This window comes from Xenopus tropicalis, chromosome 10, assembly GCF_000004195.4.
Source record: "Xenopus tropicalis strain Nigerian chromosome 10, UCB_Xtro_10.0, whole genome shotgun sequence".
In the NCBI taxonomy this organism is placed as follows: domain Eukaryota; kingdom Metazoa; phylum Chordata; class Amphibia; order Anura; family Pipidae; genus Xenopus; species Xenopus tropicalis.
In genome coordinates this window covers 31,453,738-31,479,955 of record NC_030686.2, presented here as the reverse complement: position 1 = coordinate 31,479,955, position 26,218 = coordinate 31,453,738, and the positions used below count along the sequence as shown (strand labels likewise).

Below are 26,218 nucleotides of genomic sequence, written 5' to 3'. Positions count from 1 at the left end.
TCACTCAACTGAGCTTAGGGACCAACTCACAATATACTGTAGATATTCAATATAAATGTCACAATATAAGGCTGATTAGTAATTATTCAGGTTTACATTACATTGCAGCCAGAAACATATAATCATTGCTGTAGCATCACCCTCTATAACAGGCCAACTTCATTTTCTGCTGGATAGTTTGCTACGACCCCTAAGCTTCACTTCCCAATAGCTGCTCAAAGCGCACTGAGCATGTCAGTGTCACAGAGACTCCTAAATTATTTCGGTATGGTTACCCCCGTGACAACTTTAAAGGCCTGGATCATTACTATAGAGATGCTGAGCCCTTAGGCTGGTTCAGTAAGTTCACTATATAAAATTTCTAGTCATATTCATTTTTAGGGTTTAGTTCTTTCTTTAAGTTCCAACCTCATTGTTGGCTCTTTGAATGAATACAGATATATTGATAATTATAAGGGGGAGATTTATCAATGTCTGGTATTTTTTAAGTGCAAAAAACCTGAAAACTTGAATTCAAAATCGACAAGCTTGCACGTTTCTATAGAAGTCAGTGGGAGTTGTCCTAGGCAAAGGCAAGCCATGTTTTTAAACTCAAATTTTTAAAATCAGAAAAGTCCATTTGTTTTAGACATAATTCTACTAGATAGAAGCCGAGTATGAATATACTGATACTGATGTTTTTTTCAGGTTATCGTGGGGTCTTTTGTATTTGTTCTACATTTTAATCCTGGCAAACCTGATGACTTTAGTCACAAAAGCTTTTGTATTTGTGCAGAGTTCCTATGGCATCATCATGTTTCTTTTTGTTTTTTATGGAATAGCTTTGGTGAGTTTCCCTCTACATCAATTTACTGTATATTTTGTGTTTCAGAAGTGTAATGGCACGTAGTGGTCAAAACACCTGGTACCCGTGACAACAGTTACCTACTATAGGGAAATCACACTGGAACATGGGATTCATTGTAATAGGAAATGTAGACATCCAGGGTTGGACTGGGGTCGCCCCAAGGGCCCTGCAGGTGCCCATGTCCCCCCTAACCCACCTTGCAGGGTCCCCCACCTGACTTCCTACCCCGAGCGTGTAAATTTAACGTGTCAGGGCAGGAGCGGTCGGGCAGGGGGAATGTGGGCAAGGGTCAGGTCTGGGCCGCCGGGACCCTCCATATTCTCTTGGACTACTTTATGCTTAGAAATGAAATGTTGGCTCGTCTTGGTTTCTGTTACCATTTATTTTTGTTTTCCAGATGTCATTCACCTTCATGCTGAGCGCCCTGTTTCGGAGCCCCAGAGCAACAGCCATTGCTGGGTTTTTTATCACACTCTTCCTTTCTGCTCTGGGTCTCGTACTACTAAGAAAAGATTTTCCTCAAGCTCTTGCAGTCCTATTGAGCATCTTCCCCCAGTTCGCTTTTGCAGTTGGATTAACAGAGGTAAATTTTGGCTACTGTTCTCTCAACAACAAACAAGAGAATGACAGGGTTCCTATAAGTCATAGTAATGTCAAATACATTACTAACAATACATCACGTCAGGTACAGGCTTCTTACACGCACATTGTATAACACACAGCAATAGAACTGTACAAATGCACACTGGCCGTATAGCCTTATTAGCAATATTTAGCAGACAATAACATTTTGCCATAAATACCTACTGTATAAGCCTTTATACCTACCTTATAATGGTGTTTTACCAAACAATGACATTTTTCTTTAACATTCACACACAACCCCTAGTAAGTTCAGGCACCACAGTTCTTATGTCATGGTGGTGCAATATCAAAACAAAGTAGTAATGGCATAGCAGATACTGTATGTAGCGGCTCACTGCCTGGAGTTACCTCTAACCTTAAACATAAAGAGTAAAGGAACACTTGGGGGTATATTTATCATGCTGTGTAAAAAGTGGAGTGAAGCATTCATGCTGATGTTGCCTAGGGCAACCAAAGAAAATACTATTAACTACTATTTATTATTGCAGAGTGTTCACATGGAGAGTGATCTACAAGGCGTCTATTTCTCGGATATGGCAGGGGATTCTTCTCACGTGTTATCTAGCTTTATTAGTCTTGCTCTGGATTCTATTTTTTACATGGGCCTGACATTGTATTTTGAAAAGGTCCTTGCAGGTAAGCTCTGCTAAATAAATAATAAAAGTATTTTTTAGTAGAATGGTTCCCTGCATATAAAGGTGACTTTTATTCTACAAACCAGGGCATTTGGTACAGCACTAATGCATTTGTGGTTTCTGCACTCTCAAAATGTTATAGTAATAGTGAAAAATAGGGATGTACCAAATCCAGGATTAGGTGTAGGATTCAGCTAAGATGCAGCCTTTTTGGCAGGATTTGGATCCGGCTGAATCCAAGTGTCTGGTTGAACCTTAAAATCATGTGACTTTTGGTCACGTGAACACGGAAGCAAAAACAAAATTGGCACTAGGGATGCACTGAACCCAAAGATAATGGTTTTATTACATCTCTAGTGACAAATTTATTAGAGAAAGACAGCCTAATAAACTACTGAGCTTCACTGATATAGAAATTGCCTTAGATGATATTATTATTATTATTATTATTATCATTTAGAGTGTTTGCCTAATGCTAAAGATAACCGGCTTAATTAACCCTATAACTGGGTGCACCAAGTAGCAATGTTAATTAAGGTGACCAGACATGGAAATCCAAATTGACTTTTAGAATGTTGTAGTCAGTGATATGCTAAGACAATCTGCTACTGTTTTTTTGTAGTTCTTGAAGTATTTAGATTTTTCATCAGCAACCAATTTACCTTAGCAACCTGCCAGTGGCTTGAATGAGAGACTGGAAGATACATAGGAGAGGGGCTGAATACAAAGATAATTAATAAAAAGTAGCAATAACAATAAAATTGTATCCTCACAGACCAATAGGTATAGGCAGAAGAAGGCAAATGATTAAAAAAAATAAAGACTAATTGAAAAGTACCGTATATACTCGAGTATAAGCCGAGGTACTTAATTTTACCTAAGAAAACTGGGAAAACTTATTAACTCGAGTATAAGCCTAGGATGGGAAATGCAGCGGATATTGCTAAGTTTTAATAATCAAAATAAATACCAATACAATTACATTAAATGAGGTATCAATGGGGTATATGTTTTGAAATAGTTATTTAAAAGAAAAACAGTAAATTAGCTCTGTAAGTGGAGAAGAGGGTCAACAAAAACTAAATGGTATCAACAATGATACCTTAAGAGTACTACCCCCTTAGCTCAATCAGCAACCCAGCTAAAACACAGAGTTAAAATGATTCAACTAAATATAGATTATATAGAATATAAAGTGCAATGTCTAGTGCATAATGGGGCAGATGAGGATGCTAGATGGAGATGAATTGGGAGCGGGCCAGGGCAATGGAGCGTCTTGCGGGTGGCTTAATTTGCACACAAAAGGACACAGGGTGCTAGTCCGGAGGGACCCATGGCACCCGACTCGAGTATAAGCCGAGGGTGACTTTTTCAGCATTTTGGGTGCTGAAAAACTAGGCTTATACTCGAGTATATACAGTATATGACATCCTATAACATACTAAAATGTAACTTAAAGTCAAACTACCCCTTTAATCCTATCTTTGCATATTGTAGTAGGACTTAATCATTTTTTTTAATAATCCCCTAGATAAACATGGCCTTAAATATGAGCCGTTCTTCTTCATGAAGTCTTCTTACTGGTCAAAAAAGAAACTATCACCCGTGTTGACACAAACTGAGGATAGTGGTGAATCTTCCATGGGCGAGTTCTTTGAAAGGGTCCCTATCGATTTACATGGAAAAGAAGCCATACGGTATTTTACTCACCAATCTCTTTTGCTATAGAGGTACAGACTGAGGAACATCAACTTAAATATCGGGAATGCTTGTAACAAATGTTTTTAATCATCTGGTAACCAATACCAGAGGAGCTTAAGATCTATTTACATAGATGTTATCCACATCCAGAGGGCCCAGAGTTTATTAGCATCCTCCAACCCTGTTTATACATACCAGGAATAGTATTACATATTATATTTTATGCCAATAAATTTGTGAAAAGGATTTTCAAGAGAGAAACTTTTGCAGCCATCATATTTGTTGTGTTTGGAGGAGGACGTTTTGGAAAATGGACAACTTGTATAATCTATTCCTGTTCCACAAATGTTCTTGTTTTGTACCGAACACAGACACAGGCCGTAATTGTGTAGGGTGGTATTAAGTAGGGTTCATAGCACAATGTGTTAGTTCATGGCTCCAAAGCTTTTATTCATTTGCTGTAACACAACAACTGTTACATTCAGGATCTGAAATTCTGTTACATAACCACTATATGTCAGGGGGTACACGTGCCCTGTTCTCAGTGGAAGCAACCAACGGGATTTTGGAAATGTTTTGAAAAAACAATTAGTTATCAGTATATGGACATACAAGAAGGAATCACATTCTCCCTTAGATGCTTATGTCCACAGGCTGCTTGTAAATAATTCAGTTCAACTGTTCTATAGGGTTATTATTGTTGCTTTTTAGTCCCCCCAAAAACAAATTAATGCTTGTTTCCATAGGGGATTTTTAATTCATAAGGGGGTTAAGAACTAGAGATGTAGCGAACTGTTCGCCGGCGAACTAATTCGCGCGAACATCGGGTGTTCGCGTTCGCGAAAATTCGCGGACTTTTGCCGATGTTCGCCACTTTGGGTTCGCCGCGTTTTTTCGCCTTGGTTTTCCCGCCGCGTTTTTCCGCCGCGTTTTATCGCCTATGTATATACATAGGAATAGCTTGCGTTTTTTTTTTTTGGCGTTATTTTTTTTGCGTTTTTTTTTTTTTTTTGCGTTATTTTTTGGCGTTTTTTTTTTGGCACTTTTTTTTGGCGTTTTTTTTACAAGTATTTTTCTGAGAAGTTTTTGCCCTTGATCCCCCTCCTGCATGCCACTGTCCAGGTCGTGGCACCCTTTAAACAACTTTAAAATCATTTTTCTGGCCAGAAATGGCTTTTCTAGGTTTTAAAGTTCGCCTTCCCATTGAAGTCTATGGGGTTCGCAAAGTTCGTGAATATTCGCGAGTTTTGGCGAAAGTCCGCGAACGGGTTCGCGAACATTTTTGCGCGGGTTCGCTACATCCCTATTAAGAACTGCAGAGCACTCCAAGTGCACCTCTGCCCTGCATGGGCTTAAGTTGTACAGAACAGGATAAGGAAAACCGACCCTTTTCAATACTCAGTTTTTTGTTTTTTTTAGAATCAATAAGGTTATGAAAAAATACTGTGACCAAGATAAGAACATAGAAGCATTGAGAGGTAAGTGATAACTCAGTAGTTATGTGGCCATCATGAAAAATTCACTAGCCCTCTAGGGCCCAAGTGTGTAACAAGCATAACTGGGGCTCCCTCTCTCTTACATAATGCTACAAAATATTAAATTGGGTGAACCAGTAATGGCTCCACCAGATGTAAACTCTTATAACTGTATTCAAAGGATCTTTGTACAGGTTGACAGAGTAGAATCTTCAATTTCCATAAAATGACTCTTCCTATAACATATACTGCACTGGAAACGATTGACCTAAACAAGCAACAGACATTCTTATCAATTCAACATCTCATTGTAAAAGACTTTTCCCCATCAGATATGTAATCAGGCCTTTGGTTACCATTCCGGATATCTATCAATACAAATGTCTGGGCTTGCTGAAGCACATTCAGCTATAGGATATATAAATGCACATGATCTGCCCTTAACTCACAGACAAGTGATGGGAGACTGTTGTGGGGTCTGTTTGGGTTTACAATTTGCTGACCCACAACAACCCTAACTCATCCACTCCCAGTCCCAACCTGACTCAGCACAGCAGTATTATTTTCATGCCCCACCCTTTCCATCTTTGATGTCACAAGAGGGGGTGGGGCGAGTGGGCGTAAGCCTGTAAATGTTTGCGCCAGAGGATTTTCAGGTGGAGAAGCTCATTGTAAAGAAGGCAGGGGGTAGTCCTGTGTAGATTTAGGCCCACCACAGCTTCTGTGAGTTTCAGATCCAAGTTGGGACTATTTGCTTAAAATGCACAAAAAACTACACACAAATCTTAATTCTGATTTGTTTTATCCCAGTAATAAGGTGGTACTTTGTATTTTAATAGCTCAGCTAGCATTAATCCAAGACAAAAGATTTCTACTTCTTTGTATTTGTTTTTTTTTAGTAGGGTAAGGCATTAGGGGTCATTTACTTATGTACGGTCTGTGTGCAAAGTGGAGTTTCAGCGAAAATACCCAGAATGAAGGAGCAACTGGCAGATTGAATGTGGCAGTAAATCCAGGGTTCTCCAGTTAAGTTACTATGTTACTATTGTTGGCCACAGACAGATTCATTATCCAGACAACTCCAGGTTCCAAGCATTTGAGATAACAGGTTCCATATCTGTGTTTTCTTCCTTTGATATACGCTGCCAGATCTGAGCAACTATTTAAGTCTCATCCATATACTCCAGTGAAATAGTCGTTCTATGTTTTTTAATATTTCCAAAATTATAATCCCTCAAAGTTACACCTTTTCCTTCCTCTTTCTAGGTCTAGATCTGAATATCTATGAAGGGCAAATTACAGCCCTGCTCGGTCACAGTGGAGCTGGGAAAACCACCTTACTTAATATCCTTAGTGGACTGTGTCCTGCTTCTGACGGTAAGTCTTTCTGGGACTTACCTCTACAAAAATGTCTGCTCCATGGGACAAAACATTCCAAGGTCTTAAACTGCGACAATACTATATTTCATTTCATTAGTATTAAGGCCTTTGTATGGTATGTGTAGCAATCTGTAGCCTTGACTTTCAGCTATAGGATCCGATCTGCTCCGTGTAGCTGTACTTATGCTGAAGCTGTAATTGTAATGGCAGCTATTGGCCAATGCATATTAGAGGAGATCCGCTTGTCTCCGCCTTCAGAGAAGCAGAGGAAAGACTCTGTGTGACTGGGCCTAATACTGACACTTTGCTGTAAAAACATAGACATTTTGGTATCGTTTGAAATGTATAATTCCCTTTAATTACCTGGTGTAACTAATTCATTTCTTTTATTGCCCTGTAGGATCAGCCACTGTCTACAGTTATAAACTCTCTGACATGCAACATTTAGAAGAGATAAAGAAAAGGACAGGATTTTGCCCACAATCTGATGTGAAGTTCAACCCTTTAACTGTGAAGGAAAATCTAACTGTGTTTGCTAAGATCAAGGGGATCCCACGAAAGCAAATAAAACACAAGGTATGGAACGATATTATAGTTACTGGATGTAAAGTATTTTTGTGTTTTAAACACCTGTACGGGATGAGTGAATCTGTCCCATTTCGCTTCTGTGAAACTACACAAAACATGGCTACCTTACAAAGCACGCAACTTTTTTTGACGCAACCGCAACTTTTTTGATGCAGCCACAAAGTATTTGACGTGATAGCAACTTTTTTGACATGGCCGCAGCTTTTTTTGACGCGACCTTGACAGTGAATTTTTGTGCCCGTTACATTAAAAAATCCACCAATGGCAAAATGCAGAATTTCGCAGCGAAACCATGTCTGGCGAAAAATTGAGCTCATCACTACTTAAGCTCCTTTGGTTCCAAAAAACTTGGGGTATATCCCTAAAGTGCCGTAGAAATGGGATCAATCTCTTAGAAAAGCCCTTAAGGTTTAGGTACCCAATTGGTCATTTCTGAAGGGTCTCCTAGACTTGAAGCATTTCACATAAAACACTGCAAACCGACCTTGATCTCTAGTCTTACCCACCACTGCTGTTTACAGGGCAGAGGTAAAGCTAGAAATACAATGGACACTAGTGATGAGCGAATTTTTTTGCCAGGCATGGATTCAAAGCGAATTTCTGCATTTCGCCATTGGCGAATTGTTTCGTGAAACTTCCATGAAAATTCGCTGTGGGAAAAATGGGTTGTGTCAAATTGGGTGTGGTTGCATCAAAATAGGCACGGCAGCATCAAAGTTGGGCGCGGGCGTCAAAAAAGACATGCGACTAATGCATTTCGCAAATTTTTCGCTGTTTTGCGAATTTTCTTGCTGTTTCGCAAATTTTATGACGAAGCATAACGGGACAGATTCGCTCATCACTAATGGACACCCATTCTTCAGGCATTCTTTCAGTGGCAGATTCCATTAATGTGACTCTGCCACATTCCTATACATATCTATAGGAACATGTAGTATTACTGGGGGGAGTTTAAGTATCAGCTTTGTCAAGGACAAAGGGCAACTGGGGCTCGAAACATGTTGTGCAAATAAAGTACAATTTTGCAGCTAGTATTGCATATGTAGCTTTTTCTTGATAATTAACTCCTAGATGCTGTCTAATTCTAAGGAGTCTTTAAGTTGACGGGGGTGGGGGGCAAAACAATCCTTTGGAGGGCCACATCTGGCCCACAGGCCTCCAGTTTGACAGCTCTGATCTTGATTATTTCTAACATCTGGTCAAGAATCACTGGTGCCAAAGTATCTTTTTATAGCTAGATGAATGTGTATCTCATAGCCAATACACCATCCTCCATCTTCACACAATGATCTATTATGTGGTTGTTGTGGCTCAAAGTAGGACATAAGATAATACATAATAAAGTGTAACATTTTCTTCCAAAGGTTCAAAAAGTTCTCTCTGACCTGCAAATGAATGACATTGAAAATGTTGAAGCTGATAATCTGAGTGGTGGACAGCGGAGAAAACTTACCCTTGGAATTGCACTTTTAGGTGATCCACAGGTAACCAAAATGTTTCTGTTTGTAGTAACTGAAGGGGAAGGTACTTCAGTGCAACTTCTTTATTGAAAGTGTGGGTAGGCCAGGGCTTGTTCAGAGAAAAATAATTTCAAGTCTCATTATAAAATAAGCCAAGGATAGGCCACTGTCCAGCAGTGCATAGCATTTGGACTGGAAGAGGGACACTTGGACTTGGTACTGATTGCAATAGGCTCTCACCTATGACCCTGCAAATTTAATGTACTTGGTCAAGGCACCTATGTTTTTTTAGATAATGGTATGTAAGATTGCTAGCATCATGATCAGGTTATTAAAACAAGCTGTCATGGATAGCCACGTGCTCGCTTGGCAACAGGTACAATTCTGGACTGTGACCACTTTAGTAGAGCAAATTATTTATATGAACACTAGCTACTGGTGCTCCTGTAATCAATGAAAAGGGGCATCAAATATTTTTTCTATTTTGGGCCCCATTTCACTTTAATCTGCCTCTTTGCTTATTAGATAATCTAGCAGTTAAAACTGAATACCATAACTTAAGGGATCAACACAGTCAGTCTGACATAATCATTACTTACTCTATGGTATGGAAATTTGTGACTGTGAAGTAAACGTTGCCCACAATGTACTCCATTGCCTGATTCTTCCAGGTCCTGCTTCTAGATGAACCAACTGCTGGTTTGGACCCATGTTCCCGGCACCACATCTGGACCATTCTAAAAGAGAATAAGGCAGATCGAGTCACACTATTCAGCACTCAGTTCATGGATGAGGCAGACATCCTTGCTGGTAAGTAGAGTATCTTCATTTTAATCCATGGCAGGTTGGTTTAGATGTTTCACACACACACACACATATATTAGGCTGATGCCACACGTGGCGTTTTTCTAATTCTCTCGGCGGCTGAAAAACGCACAATATCACCATCCATAGAAATAACTTGAAAAGACTAGAAGCAAACCACACAAAGCGTAAATACACTAGAAAATGCCTTACCACGGATTTTTCAAGCGCTTGCCGAAATACGCCAGTTTTTGCACAGCAAGCTATTCCTATGTATACACAAAGGCAGCTGCCAGACCTAGCGGAAATACGCGGTGTTTTTTACTATTTCGCACTATTAGCACCATGGAAACGGGATTTGCTACGTCACCAGTACTAGGCTGAAAAACGCCATAGTCAGGGGCTGTGTGGCTTGTGGGGCGTTTTTAGGCTGAGAAAATACGCAGCGTAAAAACGCCACGTGTGGCATCAGCCTTACAGGGTATCTGAACAAATTGCATTTGGTTAAATAATACATTTTAGTAATACATGTATGGAACCTGTTATCCAGAATGGTCAGGACCCAGGGTATTCCGGATAAGGGATCTTTCTGTAATTTGGATCTCCATAACTTAAGTCTGCTAAAAATCATTTAAAATATTGAATTAATTACATAATTAATTGGAATCTAGTACAAGGTTCTGTTTTATAATTACAGAGAAAAAGGAAATCATTTTTAAAAATTAGAATTATTTGCTTATAATGGAGTCTATGGTAGACGGCCTTTACATATTCAGAACTTTCTGGATAACGGGTTTGCGGATAAGGGACCCCATGCCTGTACATTGAAACAACATAATAGAATCTACAGTCCAGCTAATTCTACTGGTAAAAGTTAATGCAGGAAAGAAAGTATATTCTATATGTTCCACCTAAAATATTCTTATATATTATTAATATCCAGTAAAACATATTCTAAGTTTTGTCATTCATGTCAGAAAGTGACGTAGAATAGTTAATAGTAGAGGTTTTATTTACTGTTATTTTTCTTTGCTTGCACGCAGACAAGAATAACTCCTTATAATGGAGCAAACGGCCACTCAATAGTGTGTATAGGGTGGGCTCTGATGTTACACCTGTCACTTCAGGCTATATTCTCCATTAGGGGATGGATCTAAATCACAGTTTTTTGAACAAATATAAACATATCACAAAAAAATCACAGCCTCTGACTCTATAGAAACCTATCTCCTCTTTACTTTGACTTCTCTGTGACTTCTAATATTGTACAGCAGAGGGCACATCATCACATAATGTCTAACATTCTTGTTTTGTTGCAATTTCAAAGATCGAAAGGCTGTGATATCCAACGGAAGGTTAAAATGTGTAGGATCCTCCTTGTTTCTGAAGAGGAAATGGGGCATCGGGTATCATTTAAGGTTTGTGCCAAATTATTTTAAAAATCAGCTGCAACTGCAGGTGTTGTAGAGATCAGTAACAAAAAACTGGAACCCAATCAAGTAGTTGTTATTTGTTTTTAGTTCTGTCACTGGGGATTAGGGGGCTTTTCCTGAACTGTCTTATCTTTCCTTATTCATTCTTTACAAACAGGATGCAAGTGTCCCCTACATGTGACGTGGAACTCATGACATCTATTATTAAACAGCACGTACCCGATGCCAAGCTCACAGCTCAAAATGAGGAGGAGCTAACATACACCTTGCCCTTTGAAAATATGGATGCATTTCCAGGTATCTGAATCATTTTAAAAACTGTAATATAGGTCTCAGAATCACAAATAAGAATTGATTTTGAAGACATCCATATCTACCAATTGTCCATCTTTAATTGGATCCATCCACTTAGTGATCCCCAACCAGTGGCTCAGGGCAACATGTTGCTCCCCAACCCCTTGGATGTTGCTCTCAGTGCCCCCAAACCAGGGAGTTATTTTTGAATTCCTGACTTGGGGGCAAGTTTTGGCTGAATAAAAACAAGATTTCCTACCAAATAAACCCCCTGTAAGCTGATAGTGTGCATAGAGGCCCCTAATAGCCAATCTTAGCCCTTATTTGGCACCTCCATGAACTTTTATGATTCTCGTGTTGCTCGCCAAGTCTTTTACTGTGGCTCACGAGTATAAAGGTTGGGGACCCCTGGTATAAATGCATGACCCTTCTCATGTATAAAAATGTGTGTTATACTGTGTGTTTCAGTTATTATTTATCTTTTTATTCTTAATCATTCTCTAATGTGCCTTTTAAATCAAAATCTATATGTTGCAATGCACAGTTTCTTAACTAGTTTATTATTGAAATGATATTTTAGACTGTTCACCCTTTAACCATATGCCATACAAAAGGGGGCTGCAGATTGACTATCCCTTCACATTATTTATCAATTCTTGATCACAAGCTGGGACATTTTGGCCACGCCTACTATCTATCCAGATCATATCTAACCCAATCCATATACCTTTATAGTAAGCCCAACCCTATTGAAGTTTTGGACTGTTTAATGAATGGCATGATTTAATAGTTTAGATGTATTGTTATAGTAGATGTATATTGTGATATATGATTGTCAGTATAAACTGGATATTGTAAGATGCTCTGAAGGGGAAAAAACATACATATATATATACAAATGTATATAATCATGAATGGATCCATATAACAAATTGAATTTGTTTGCCTGAAGTGGAAGGGAAAGGGGAATGGTCACAATATTAATAAATATATCAAATAAATCTGTTCATTTCACTTTTTGCTAATTCGGCTTGTGCAGTCAAACTCTGATTTTATGTTTTCCAGTGGATCATAGAAAAACATACAATGTAGGAAAATGTGAAATGAAGAAATGTTAAAGTGAGGTTTGACTGTATTTGAACTGAACTACTGGAAGCTAGAATGAATCTATTCAAGATAGAATTAATTATTTATGTTCCCAATGGCATTAAGCAGGATTCGACAACAGTGCCCCAATATCCACATATCCACATTGTTTCCTATTTGGATGAAGAGGGAGTGCCATGGGTCCCCTTTACAGTCCTTCAGCCTTGAGAGAGCCACATGAGCGCTAATAATTGAAAGTTATATTTATAAAGTAGAATTTCTTATGTTCTTTTTCCTCATATAAAAAAAGTTAAAAATAATGTTTTCTCCTTTTAAACATAAAAACATAAAACACTGAATCATCTACTAATCCTCAATGTTGGTTCCACAGAAAACGTACCTAGTCCCAGGCCATTTTATTATCTCCTCCACTCATTTTGTTGTTTCATTTATTGTTTTTAGATTTATTTTTACATTTGGATGGCCAAGTAGGAAACAGCATAGTCAACTATGGCGTCTCCATGACAACACTGGATGATGTATTTCTAAAACTGGAAGGCGAAGGAGAGATAGAAAAAGGAGGTACAGCATTTTTTTATTGTCTCTAAAATTAAACACTTAAACGTTAAACTTCATATGTTACATCCCATCCCCAAATAACCATAAAAAGTAAATGCTGGGGGGCCTATAAGGTGGAAGACAAGGCAGTATGGATTTTTTGACAGTTTTTGTGGTCACTGAAAACACAATAAAGACTCGATACACAGATAAGAATGGAAAAAGGTATCTTTTTATACCATTACATCACCATTACCAAGGTATCCAGACAGTCTTTATTGGTCAGTAGTGATGGGCAAAATAATTTGCTAGGCATGGATTAGTGCCTAATTTCCACATTTCACCTTTGGCAGACTATTTCGTGAAACAGGCGACAAAATTTGCTGCATAGAAATTGGGTGTGTGACAACAAATGGTCGCTTGTGGTGAAAAAATATTGCTTGTGTAAAACAAAAATTGTCACTTGCGTCAACAAATTGTTGGTCTCAAAAAAAAAAATGATGCGTGCAACAATTCTTTTTTGACATGTGACATTTTCGCAGTTTTGCAAATCTTTAAAAAAAAATTTCACCAAAGCAAAACGCGACAGATTCGCTCATCACTATTGGTCAGCATTGCCTTTTATTATAAGTTTAATGCAATTGAAAACGGACAACATTAGCGAGTTCTGTAGATCAATCACATATTCCAAAAAATTCCAGTAAATTCCCCAAACTATATTACCAAACCCTATTTATTTAAAGAGACTCTGGGGCACATTTACTAATCCACGAACGTCCGAAAGCGTCTGAATGCGTTTTTTTCGTAATGATCGGTATTTTTGCAACTTTTTCGTCGGCGTCGCGATTTTTTCATATTTTGCGCAACTTTTTCGTTGCCGTTACGACTTTATCGTATATTTTCCGCGACTTTTTGTCGCCGTCGCGAAAAAATCGGATTGGTTTTCCCGCCGTTTACAATTGCTCAATACGAAAAAATTGCGCAAAATACAATAAAGTTGTAACGGTGACGAAAGAGTCGCGCAAACTATGAAAAAATCACGACGGCGACGAAAAAGTTGCAAAATTTTCATTCCCAATCCAGTTTTTTCCCATTCGGGATTTGGATTCGAGGATTAGTAAATGTACCCCTCTGAGTACTTTATTAGGATGTTCGTGGAGATTAGTAAATATGGCCCTGCCAAAAAGGTGAATTATGTTTTCGGAAGTGTTTCAGCGCAACAGCACTTTTTCATGTTCCAAATTAAGAGTCTTATGTGTTGAAAATAACACAATTTAAACAAAATTTTAATTATAACTAAACCCAGTTTATTTGTAGAGACTCTTGTAATACTTATTTGTGTTTAGATCCTTCCATAAATATGTCCCTTGAGTATGTGAAAACCTGATGTTCCTTTAATCAGTAATGTCATTTTTCAGAATCAAATAACCTCTAGATGTTTCTCCAAGAACAAGCTGGCCACTATAAGAACATCCATTTAGAGTATTCATCCTCTCATAGATTCAACATGACAAGTGATTTATTGTTAATAATTTGCTACACTCACGTTGGCCTTGAAAGGCCCCATAACAACCCTTGACAAGTACTAAATATATTTGGCTAGAAAGCTCTGAATTCCATGGAATTGGACAGACAAGCAAGAGATTGTTTTTCATTCTATTGGGACATGGGAGGATCTGTACATATTTGACAAGCACTAAACTCTTGTTAGATTTATGTGCAAATTTACCAAGCCAGGGTTACTGCGTTCAGATTTGAACTGCCATTGATAACAGTCTGAAACATGAAAGTAATTCATATTCACTTGCTCTAATTACAAGAACCAAGGCCAGATGTTATGCCCTTCTTAACCCAGAGTCGAAATCGGTAAATTGTGCTTAAAGGAGAAGGAAAGTCATTTTGGCATTTTACTGCCAATAGATTTGCCACATTAGTGCCACCTAGAACACTATATTTATTCTGCAGAAAGCATTACCATACCTGAGTAAAGAGCCCTAGAAGCCCCCTCCATTTGTTTAAGATTGCAGATTCCATTTTAGCTTGGTCTTTACAGCTTCCTGCTGCAGCTCTAACCTTTATAGCTCAGATTACACATTCTTAAGGGAGGGGGGAGTGAGTTTTATGAATTTTTATATGAGGGGGGGAGCAGGAGAGGGGACAGAGGAGAGAGCTGAGCAGACTCTGGCCCTGGGAATGAAGGATTTTTCTGAGAGAGGAAGTCAGATACCCTAAGGACATGTTTACAAAAAAGGAGACAAGTACAGGGTCGGACGGGGCATTGGTAAAAAACCCAGTGTGCCCCGGCCCTAGTGGGCCCTGGTGGGCCAGAACCAATCACTGTCGCTGCTGGGAGGCAGGGAGTGCGGCAGGGGGTGCAGGGGACACGGTGGGGGCACCTGGGGTGGTAGGTGGTAGTACCACTTGCATATGTGTATGTAAGTGGTAAATCCCATTGCTCATTTGTATAATAAATTGCTGTTGTATGCAATTCATAGGCATGGGGTTCTAATGCACTACGACTAGGGCTACAGTATGTCAGGGAATATGTAATATCCAGTATTGTTTCTTATTACACACCTACTGGATAAGATAAAAACTCATGTCTATTGATTCATAACTTTATTTAAATAGAATGGACAAAAAAACTCCTCTGATCTTAACATTGGATGCATAAGGACAAAAAGTGGTTATTTTCACACTTAAAAAATTCCAACCAGCAATTTGTATACACCATTACTTATAGGAACACTGTCATGGCAAAACATGTTTTTTTCAAAACCCATCAGTTAATAGAGCTTCTCCAGCAGAATCCTGCATTGTAATCTGTTTTTCAATAACACAAACAGATTTTTTATATTTAATTTTAAAATTTCACATGGGGCTAGCCATATTCTTCATTTCCCAGGGTGCCACAGCCATGTGACCTGTGCTCTGATAAACTTCAGTTACACTTTACTGCTGCGCTGCAAGTAGAAGTGATATCCCGCCCCCTCCCAGCAGCCGATCAGCAGAACAATGGGAAGGAAGCAAGATAGCAGCTCCCAGTAGGTATCAGAATAGTAGGAATTCCAAGTCTGGCTTGGGACTCCTCCAGTTACATGGGAGTAGGAGAAACAATAGGTTAGCTGAAAGCAGTTCTAATGTGTAGTGCTGGCTCCTTCTGAAAGCTCAGTCAGGCACAATGCACTGAGATGGCGCCTACACACCAATATTACAGCTAGTTATTTGCTATGTAAACAGTGTAATTGAGAAATAAAAAGTACCCCACAAAAATCAAGTCAGTATCCCTTTAAATCTGTGGTATTTCATATTGCAAAGTGATATTAATACTAATATCTAGTAATGCTCTTGCACATTTAATAGTTTAATAACCATTTTGCCTCATATTTTCCCTCTATCTCCCCGCTTTTGCCACTCTACTGTCATCTCCCATTCTGCTATTATTAACCTTTGCATCAGTCTAATGGAAATAACACAATTGTTTTCATATATATGTTATTTTCGTCTTGCTTTTCCCTGTGAAGGTGTTGCTGACGAGGCTTCTAGTTTTAGTCTTGCCTAGGACATTATGCTAGCTGCCCACAGCATTCCTTATTCCCACCCTTTGCCTTTTGTTTTGGAATAGTCCCCTAAAAAAAGCTTGTTATGATCTACACATGACTTATCTTGCCTCTGTTTCTAACTATATAAGAATCTGGTCTTTCTTCTACAGATTATGGTGTATTTAGCCCTGACTCTGGGGCGCCAGAGGATAAAGACTGCTTTTCAGCTGGCATGGAGGATTCACTGTTACTGATGTCAGATTCTGGTAGCGCAACCCTTAGCGGACTCTCCCTCTGGAGGCAGCAGGTGTTGGCTATTGCGAGGGTTCGCTTGCTCAAACTAAAGCATGACTCTAAAACCTTCAGATCTATGTAAGTGCTGTTATTGCTGCTTCATTCATAATATTAGAGGCTTAGGGCCTGATTCACTAAAGGGCGATAAAAATTATCGCACGCTTTTTCGCGTTAAAAAATGCAAAATAACTTGCGCGCGATTCACCATAGTATTATCGCATGCGAACAATCGCCATTTTCGCATGGGGTATTTCTCGCACTAGTTTTACCGTTTTGCGTTAATTTCCGCGCTGAAAAGAATACGATCGCATGATTCACTATAACTTTTGCGCGCTAAATATCGCATTCGGCTATACGAAAATTAACACCTACTACAGGCAGGCGAAAAATTATACAAAAGTACAGTAAATGATTTTTTGCAATAAAATATGGACTTACAGTGTTATTTATTCAAGTCTGTGTTTCCCCCAGAGTGACGCAGCCGCCAGTTTGCAGCGAAATGTTCATTTTTAATACAGTAATTTTCCGCAAGTATTGGCGTGTATGGCTAACATGGCGTGCGTTCATTTGCGCAACTATTTCTATTTGGCTACAAGTGATGAAATGTTTCGCCAGGCATGGATTCGCAGCGAATTTTTGGACGTGCGTTGAATTTTTTCGCGGCGGATTTTTTCATGCGTTTCGCAAAACAATCCGCCAATGGCAAAACGCATAAAAAATTCGCCACGCAAAAATTCACCGCACATCCAAAAATTGATACAAGTGTCAAAAAATAATAGTCACGGGCAACAATTTTTTTGCCCGCACAACATTTTTGCCGTTTCGGGGATCTTTCGAAAGATTTGCTAATTTTTCACTAAAGAAACCAGAACACATTTGCTCATCACTAGTGGCTACTATTTATAAGCATCTACTATTTATATGTGGCTAATATTTATATACACCATTTATATGCTTCGACAATTTTTATACACTATTTCTATGCTACCATTCATATTCGGCGATTATTCGCGTAATTTAGCGCATGTGCAGGCAAATACCGCATTGAAATAGTCTTTCGCGAGTTAAATAACGCTTGCAATATCGCGCATAAAAATGCACGAGTATGCTTATAGTGAATCGTGTGAAAAATCGCCAAAATTAAGCGGCGGTAAAAATTTTAGCGCACAATAAGAATAGCGCGCGTTTTATCGCCCTTTAGTGAATCAGGCCCTTAGTATGTTATTACAGCACAGAAACTCACATTCTCTTACTGCTAACACACAAATACATATAAAAAAAGAATATCTGTACTTTCAGCAGAAAGCATTGGTGAATTTTGTCTTCCAAAACAGTATAAAGGAAAAGGAAAGGCATTTTGGCATTTTACAGCCAATAGATTTGCCACATTAGTGCCACCTAGAACCCTATATTTATTCTGCAGAAAGCTTTACCATACCTGAGTAATGAGCCCTAGAAGTTTTCTCTGTTTGTTTAAGATTGCAGCTGCCATTTTAGCTTGGTCTTCATAGCTTCCTGCTTGCAGTCTAGCCTATAGCTCAGATTACACATTCCTAAGGGAGGGGGGAAGGAGTTTCATGAATTCTTAAGGGAGGGGGGAGCAGGAGAAGGGAGAGAGGAGAGAACTGTGCAGACTCCAGCTCCAGGAATGAAGGATTTTTCTAAGAGAGGAAGTCAGATACAGAAGAAAATGTTTTCAAAAAAAGAGACAAGAAATCCTGTGTTTCTTTTGATAGAGTGCAGCGTTTCTGTGCTTATGGCTGCATTGATATAGATTTTTCTGATAAAGCTTACTTAGTTTTCACCTTTCCTTCTCCTTTAAGACAATCTGGTTTTATGCTCCAGTTGGTATTACACAAATATGGATCTCTGGCCTGGGAGTGATTTCTTCCTTCACATAGGGCATCTGTGTGATCTGATTATAGTCTCTCTTTAATTATTGCAACTGATTTGCTGGTAAACAAGATGTTCACAACTACCATTTTCAAGTCATTGTGGTTATAACTAATCAACATACTGTACATATCTATCTGCATATGATATGGGAAGGGTGCGATAAATAATTGTGTACGATTATAATATAGTACAGGTATGGGACCCATTATCCAGAATGCTTGGGACCTTGGGTTTTCTGGATAAGGGGTTATTCCGTAATTTGGATCTCCTACCTTACATCTACTAAACAAATTAATTAAACCCAATAGGATTGTTTTGGCTTCAATAAGGATTAATTATATCTTAGTTGGGATCAATTACAGGTACTGTTTTATTATTACAGAGAAAAAGGAAATCATTTAACCATTAAATAAACCCAATAGGGCTGTTCTGCCCCCAATAAGGGGTAATTATATCTTAGTTGGGATCAAGTACAGGTACTGTTTTATTATTACAGGGAAAGTGGAAATCATTTAACCATTAAATAAACCCAATAGGGCTGTTCTGCCCCCAATAAGGGTAATTATATCTTAGTTGGGATCAAGTACAGGTACTGTTTTATTATTACAGAGAAAAGGGAATCATTTAACCATTAAATAAACCCAATAGGGCTGTTCTGCCCCCAATAAGGGGTAATTATATCTTAGTTGGGATCAAGTACAGGTACTGTTTTATTATTACAGGGAAAGTGGAAATCATTTAACCATGAAATAAACCCAATAGGGCTGTTCTGCCCCCAATAAGGGTAATTATATCTTAGTTGGGATCAAGTACAGGTACTGTTTTATTATTACAGAGAAAAGGGAATCATTTAACCATTAAATAAACCCAATAGGGCTGTTCTGCCCCCAATAAGGGGTAATTATATCTTAGTTGGGATCAAGTACAGGTACTGTTTTATTATTACAGGGAAAGTGGAAATCATTTAACCATGAAATAAACCCAATAGGGCTGTTCTGCCCCCAATAAGGGTAATTATATCTTAGTTGGGATCAAGTACAGGTACTGTTTTATTATTACAGAGAAAAGGGAATCATTTAACCATTAAATAAACCCAATAGGGCTGTTCTGCCCCCAATAAGGGGTAATTATATCTTAGTTGGGATCAAGTACAGGTACTGTTTTATTATTACAGAGAAAAGGGAATCATTTAACCATTAAATAAACCCAATAGGGCTGTTCTGCCCCCAATAAGGGGTAATTATATCTTAGTTGGGATCAAGTACAGGTACTGTTTTATTATTACAGAGAAAAGGGAATCATTTAACCATTAAATAAACCCAATAGGGCCGTTCTGCCCCCAATAAGGGGTAATTATATCTTAGTTGGGATCAAGTACAGGTACTGTTTTATTATTACAGGGAAAGTGGAAATCATTTAACCATGAAATAAACCCAATAGGGCTGTTCTGCCCCCAATAAGGGGTAATTATATCTTAGTTGGGATCAAGTACAGGTACTGTTTTATTATTACAGGGAAAAAGGTAATCATTTTTAAAAATGGGAATTATTTGATTAAAATGGAGCCTATAGGAGAGGGCCTTTCCGTAATTTGAAAATTTCTGGATAATGGGTTTCCGGATAAGGGGCCCGATACCTGTACTCTTATAGGGAGAAGGGGGCATAGATATATTGCTTGTACCTTGCTTATTTCCTACTTGCATAAAACAATGAAGTGTGTTTCTGTTTATACCATCCTCCATTGTACCATTTATTCCACCATGTAAAATAGGCAGATGGAAAGTTATTACAGGTATTAAGGGAGTTTGCACCAATCATGAAACAACGTAAGTATCTCAGGCTCTCTCAGGTATATGTGAAGCTTGTTGCAAAGATGTATTAATACTGGAATTAAATTTAAAATGGGATAGCTCAATATAACGACTTCACACCTAAACTATTATCCTGTATATGTTATATTAAGAACCAATTGTTACTCATTACTCATGCCTTAATGGTAAGTTGTGATTATGTTTATTTTTTGAGGGAGTTCCCACCCATGCTATATTTTTTCTCTTTCGTTCAGACTGATACTATTGGCACTTTTCATTATCCCAATTATTATGACCACCATAGTGATAAAAATTTTTCATAAAGTCATCACTTGGGAACTTACCCCAAGTCTCTATTTTCAACACCCAGAAGATCGTTTTCACAGATACTACACGGATCTGCAGATTTATAACAACACTGGTAATTATATGGTTTCTTTTCTTTGGCATAGGATGATTAGATTTGTCTGTCTTGGGGGCATATCTATCTAGGCCAGGGGTCCCCAACCATTCTTACTTGTGAGTCACAATCCAATGTAAAAGACTTGGAGAGCAACACAAGCACCATAAAAGTTCATGGAGGAGCCAAATAAGGGCTGTGATTGGCTATTAGGCAGCCTCTATGCACACTATCAGCTTACAGGGGCTTTATTTGGTAGGAAATCTTGTTTTTATTCAACCACAACTTGCCACCAAGTCACCAAGCAACATTCAAGGGTCTATGAAGATTATCATTCAGCCAGGTCATTATATACAGTATCAAGTAGAATTAAGTCTAAAACAACTGGACTTTTCTGAGTTTTTTCTTGAAAACATTTCACCACTCTTCAGTTCCACTCGGATGAGAGGTGAAATGTTTTCAAGAAAATACTCAGAAAAGTCCAGTTGTTTTAGACTTAATTTTACTAGATAACATCCAAGAGGTTTGTGAGGAACATGTTGCCCAAAGCCACTGGTTGGGATCACTGATCTAGGCTCATGCTAGCTTGTACTGTTTGGGGCAGGCTTCAAGTCATTAGTGGGAAAAGTTCAGACAGACCTTTGTCACGTGGCCCCAGCTAGTGTATGTAATATTAGGATTGAGAGGTTTAATGATGGAATGACTAAGTGTTGTCTTCTTCCTGTGGCACGCATCTTGGTATTGAGCCTATGTCTGCTTAAGGTTTATCAATTTGAAAATGTAATTTATAGCTTTTCTTTCAGTGTTTTTTTGTGTTGGGAATGACATGGGAATGGCTGTGGGCTCCTTGGTACAAAATCTATAAACATAATATGCAGCATTTCTAGCCTACTTTTTGATTAAACCCAATAATGATTAATTTGATCTTAGTTGGGACCAAGTACATGTACTGTTTTATTATTACAGAGAAAATGGAATCATTTAACCATTAAATAAACCCAATAGGGCTGTTCTGCCCCAATAAGGGGTAATTATATCTTAGTTGGGATCAAGTACAGGTACTGTTTTATTATTACAGAGAAAAGGGAATCATTTAACCATTAAATAAACCCAATAGGGCTGTTCTGCCCCCAATAAGGGGTAATTATATCTTAGTTGGGATCAAGTACAAGGTACTGTTTTATTATTACAGAGAAAAAGAAAATCATTTTAAAAAATTAGAATTATTTGCTTATAATGGAGTCTATGGGAGATTGCCTTCCCGTAATTCAGAACTTTCTGGATAATGGGTTTACAGATAACGGATCCCAAACCTGTACTTGTAATACTCATTAATATCTCATTAATAAGCAAGTTAAAAAGCAAAGGACCCTGCAGTACTCCACTAACAGCACTGGCCCAATAAAAAAATGTTCCAGTAACTAGTAGTCTAATTTATACAGAATCAATTTGGTGTTAATCCTACCAAATGTATAGATGCCGTCATTTATAGAGCATATCCAGTTACAAAGGTTTTAATGTTAAGAGTGTTAACCACACGGAGGTACACAAGTCTCTACTTGTCTTTTGTTGTTTTGTTTTGTTTTTTAAAATCTATTCAACAAAAGTCAATTCAATTCAAATGTTCTATATATTTTTTTAGACAATTAATGTTGAAATCATCAGTCTCACTGACTCAGATTTCAGATCTAATAAAAAGTGTTTCTATCTGAGACAGGTTCATCTATTGAAGACTTTCTTGGGGCACTGAAAGAACAGAATATCGCAGTGCAAGTGGTAAATGGGGAATATGACATGGAAACCACATTTTACCGAGGAGCCATAGAAGTCTCTCAGGCTACAAAGGTGAATTACTGAAATGTTTAGAAAGAAAGAAACAAATCTAAATGATATTATATCTTATGTACATTTTACCCTACTGTCATGAACTAGTCAGTCACTTTCTCAATTATTTACAGAGCAAAGCTATCACTTTATCTTTTCCATCTTTCAATGCAAATAGAAGATACTCTTTTAAAATGTTCTAGTCAAAAACTAAGGTGACTTCATTACACAAGCAAATCCCACCCCCCAAAAAACTGATACACAATGACAATGACTCCAACTGAACTTATTGTCCTACACACAGACTCTTACTATACTATATATAGATTTTTTATGTTTAATGGAAAAGGGCCTTGTAGATAATACATTTGGCTGTAGCAAGCAATGCCAGTTAACAATGCAACTGCAAGGGCAAATAAGGTTTCAAGCTGTATTAAAAGGGACATAGATTCTTGGGAAGAGGTGGGCATTCTTTCAATTACAAAGTGCTGGTAGGGCCCATCTGGAATATGCATTGCAGTTTTGGTTTCCAGTGCTCAGATGGGATATTACCTAATTAAAGAGGGTCCAAAGAAGGTAAAGGGTATGGAAAGTCTCAGGTATGCAGTAATACTGACCAAGTTTGGGTCTGTTTATACTGGAGAAGAGGCGCTTAAGAGGTGACATGATAACTAGGTATACATATATAAGGGGATCATATAAGAATCTCTATAATGCTTTATTTACCAGTAGGTCCTATCAGCAGACACAAGGGCACCCATTCCAAGTGAAAGGAAGTTCCATGTAAATATTCGGAAAGGTGAAGGTGTGGAAATCTCTCCCTGAATCAGTCATACCAACAGATATATTAGATAGCTTCAAGAAGGGGTTGGATGGCTTTTTAGCAGTGAGGGAATACTGGGTAACTGAAAATAGCCCTTGGTACAAGTTGATTCATGGACTTGCCCTTGTGGGTAATTTTAACCGACCAGAACCTTATTTTACAAGACCCTGAGACAACATTCTCAGTATATCAAAGTATTTCTTTATTAATCAAACCCAGAGTCTTGTGGAAGCTTTCAGCAACACAGAACAGCAACTGAAATGTGTCACTAACAGCTTCAAATGAGACCTTGAAAGTTTCAGTCTTTTATAGAGGATGACATACCTTATCTAAAAACTATATGATAACCCTTTTACAACTGTCTGTGTGCTCTGTGGTTCCAGCTGTGCAAATAGCAAAGTGCATGTAGGGTCTTAGCTAGTCAGCACTATCATGTCTGGCCATTGTGATTTTATAAGATCTTATACTAGGCTTTTATATTCTATTTTATACCTTGCATATATAGTATATTTATATACCTTTATCTACTACCTCACCTGCCTTGGGTTGTCTTTATAGGGGACACTGGGGGATGTTATGTGTCCCTTTATACAGAACTTACCCATTATAAGTGAGTGTCTCAACATGCTATTGCCATCTTGAAGTCAGGAAGGAACTTCAGATGGATGGTTTGTTTGCTTCCTCTGGATCAACGAGCAGCTTTGATATAAACGTAAAAGTTCAATCGGCAAGTGTCTTTTTTCAACCTATGTTACTTTGTTACTTAATCAGAAATACAGTATATGGCAAGATCACCAACTTTTTAAATTAGGAGTCTCAACTACCAGTAGTATGCTATTGCAGTAAAGATTCCATTATAATCTTAATGCCAACTTTCTATCTATATGGATGAAAACCTTTTCAATGCGTTAAAGGAATACTGTCATGATTTTTATGGCATACGTTTTATTTATAAATCACACTGTTTACATAGCAAATAATTCACTCTGCCATTTACCATGTTATTCTTGAACCAACAAATGTATTGTTTTAGCTGTAATATTGGTGTGTAGGCGCCATCTCAGTGCATTGTGCCTGAGTCTGAGCTTTCAGAAGGAGCCAGCGCTACACATTAGAACTGCTTTCAGGTAACCTATTGTTTCTCCTACTCCCATGTAACTGGAGGAGTCCCAAGCTGGACTTGGATTTCTTACTATTGAGTGCTATTCTGATACCTACTGGGAGCTGCTATCTTGCTCCCTTCCCATTGTTCTGCAGAATTCTGCAGGAGAAGCTCTATTAACTGATGGGTTTAAAAAAAACAACATGTTTTCCTTTAAACCTGGACTATTCTTTTTCATTGAAAAAGTCATGGGAGTCAGATGCTGCTAAGCTACAATTCATAGCATTCTGACTGCGCAGACTTCAATCAATGCTCAAATGTTGGAATATTCATATAAGAGAAATCTCACATTTTTCTGTTCAACTCGTAATTTAGGGCTACGGTTTCACCATTGTGGGAAACCCTAAGGCACAAAATGCATTACCGGTGCTGGTAAATATCATCAGCAATGCTCTTTTGATGATTTTCAACTCAACAGAACACATCCGTGTGTGGAACCACCCAGTAACTGAGGTGAGTATAGTGATCGTATGCAGCAATGTACCTGTGATAGAGACAAGTAAATGAGACACTAAACATGTAATAGTGACACTGAAACCTAAAATATATATTTTGATTATTTATAAAAAATCTATGTAAAACATAGTTCCTTACCCTTTATTTGTTTCTGTTTGCCTATGGATTTATTAAGAAACAATACATAAGGATATTCATCATATTAGTGACTCTTGTTTAAAGATCTTGACTAGCCTCATCTCTACATAAAGTCCCTTGTTATTTTGCACCTCCCCCCAATTGCACTTGTGTCCTGTGGTACAAACCTTTACACTCCTATAATGGAGGATTCAGAAGGGCAGAAACTGGGTGTCACATGACATGGGCATCCCCTGGAACGCCCCTAGCCCCTAGTGAAAAGACAAGTGCTTGGTCCTGTCTAAACAGTTTATGATCTAATTATTATAGTTTACTTTAGATGGGCTCAGTTCTTGAGAATGACTAAGGGATAATAGAATTCAGCTTTCCAAGCTTCTGGTGGACCTTTATATAATTTAAAAATACATTCTCTTTAAAGTATATAGAACAGATGCAAAGAAGTGACTTCTGAAGGATCGATATGGATTATACTAGACCTACACAATTGGCTTTATACATATTTTATGCATATTGCCAACCATCAGTCCCTGTCCTAGTGGAGTTTACAACCTAAGGTTCCTATTACAGTCAGAAAAAGCATGGAGCATGTTTGCTATACCTTCTCTTCTAGACTTAAAGGAGAAGGAAAGTCATTTTGCCATTTTCCTGCCAATAGATTTGCCACATTATTGCCACCTATAATGTTATATTTATTAAGCAGAAAGCTTTATCATACCTGAGTAAAGAACCCTAGAAGCTCCCTTTGTTTGTTTAAGGTTGCAGCTGCCATTTTAGTTCGCTCTTCATAGCTTCCTGCTGCAGCTCTAGCCATTATAGCTCAGATTACACATTCCTAAGGGAGGGGGGGGGGAGTACTTGGCATTCTTTTTTGGGGGGGAGCAGGAGAAGGGAGAGAGGAGAGAGCTGCAGACTCTGGCTGCAGGAATGAAGGATTTTTCTGAGAGAGGAAGTCAGATACCCTAAGAAC

General features: G+C 38.3%; 1 protein-coding gene across 3 annotated transcripts in view; it reads left to right on the top strand.

The window, feature by feature from the left end:
* Positions 1 to 26,218, top strand: part of abca8 (ATP binding cassette subfamily A member 8) — a 63,336-nt gene that overhangs the window by 16,617 nt on the left and 20,501 nt on the right. For all 3 annotated transcript variants that reach the window (XM_031894111.1, XM_031894112.1, XM_031894113.1), the window contains exons 7-22: positions 688 to 826; positions 1,245 to 1,430; positions 1,981 to 2,128; positions 3,659 to 3,824; positions 5,248 to 5,306; positions 6,570 to 6,680; positions 7,084 to 7,259; positions 8,636 to 8,755; positions 9,403 to 9,541; positions 10,863 to 10,953; positions 11,126 to 11,265; positions 12,811 to 12,930; positions 16,619 to 16,820; positions 20,703 to 20,869; positions 22,566 to 22,693; positions 24,973 to 25,110. In XM_031894111.1, coding sequence (XP_031749971.1) covers positions 688 to 826; positions 1,245 to 1,430; positions 1,981 to 2,128; positions 3,659 to 3,824; positions 5,248 to 5,306; positions 6,570 to 6,680; positions 7,084 to 7,259; positions 8,636 to 8,755; positions 9,403 to 9,541; positions 10,863 to 10,953; positions 11,126 to 11,265; positions 12,811 to 12,930; positions 16,619 to 16,820; positions 20,703 to 20,869; positions 22,566 to 22,693; positions 24,973 to 25,110 — 2,230 coding nt within the window. The remainder of the gene's footprint in view (positions 1 to 687; positions 827 to 1,244; positions 1,431 to 1,980; positions 2,129 to 3,658; positions 3,825 to 5,247; positions 5,307 to 6,569; positions 6,681 to 7,083; positions 7,260 to 8,635; positions 8,756 to 9,402; positions 9,542 to 10,862; positions 10,954 to 11,125; positions 11,266 to 12,810; positions 12,931 to 16,618; positions 16,821 to 20,702; positions 20,870 to 22,565; positions 22,694 to 24,972; positions 25,111 to 26,218) is intronic.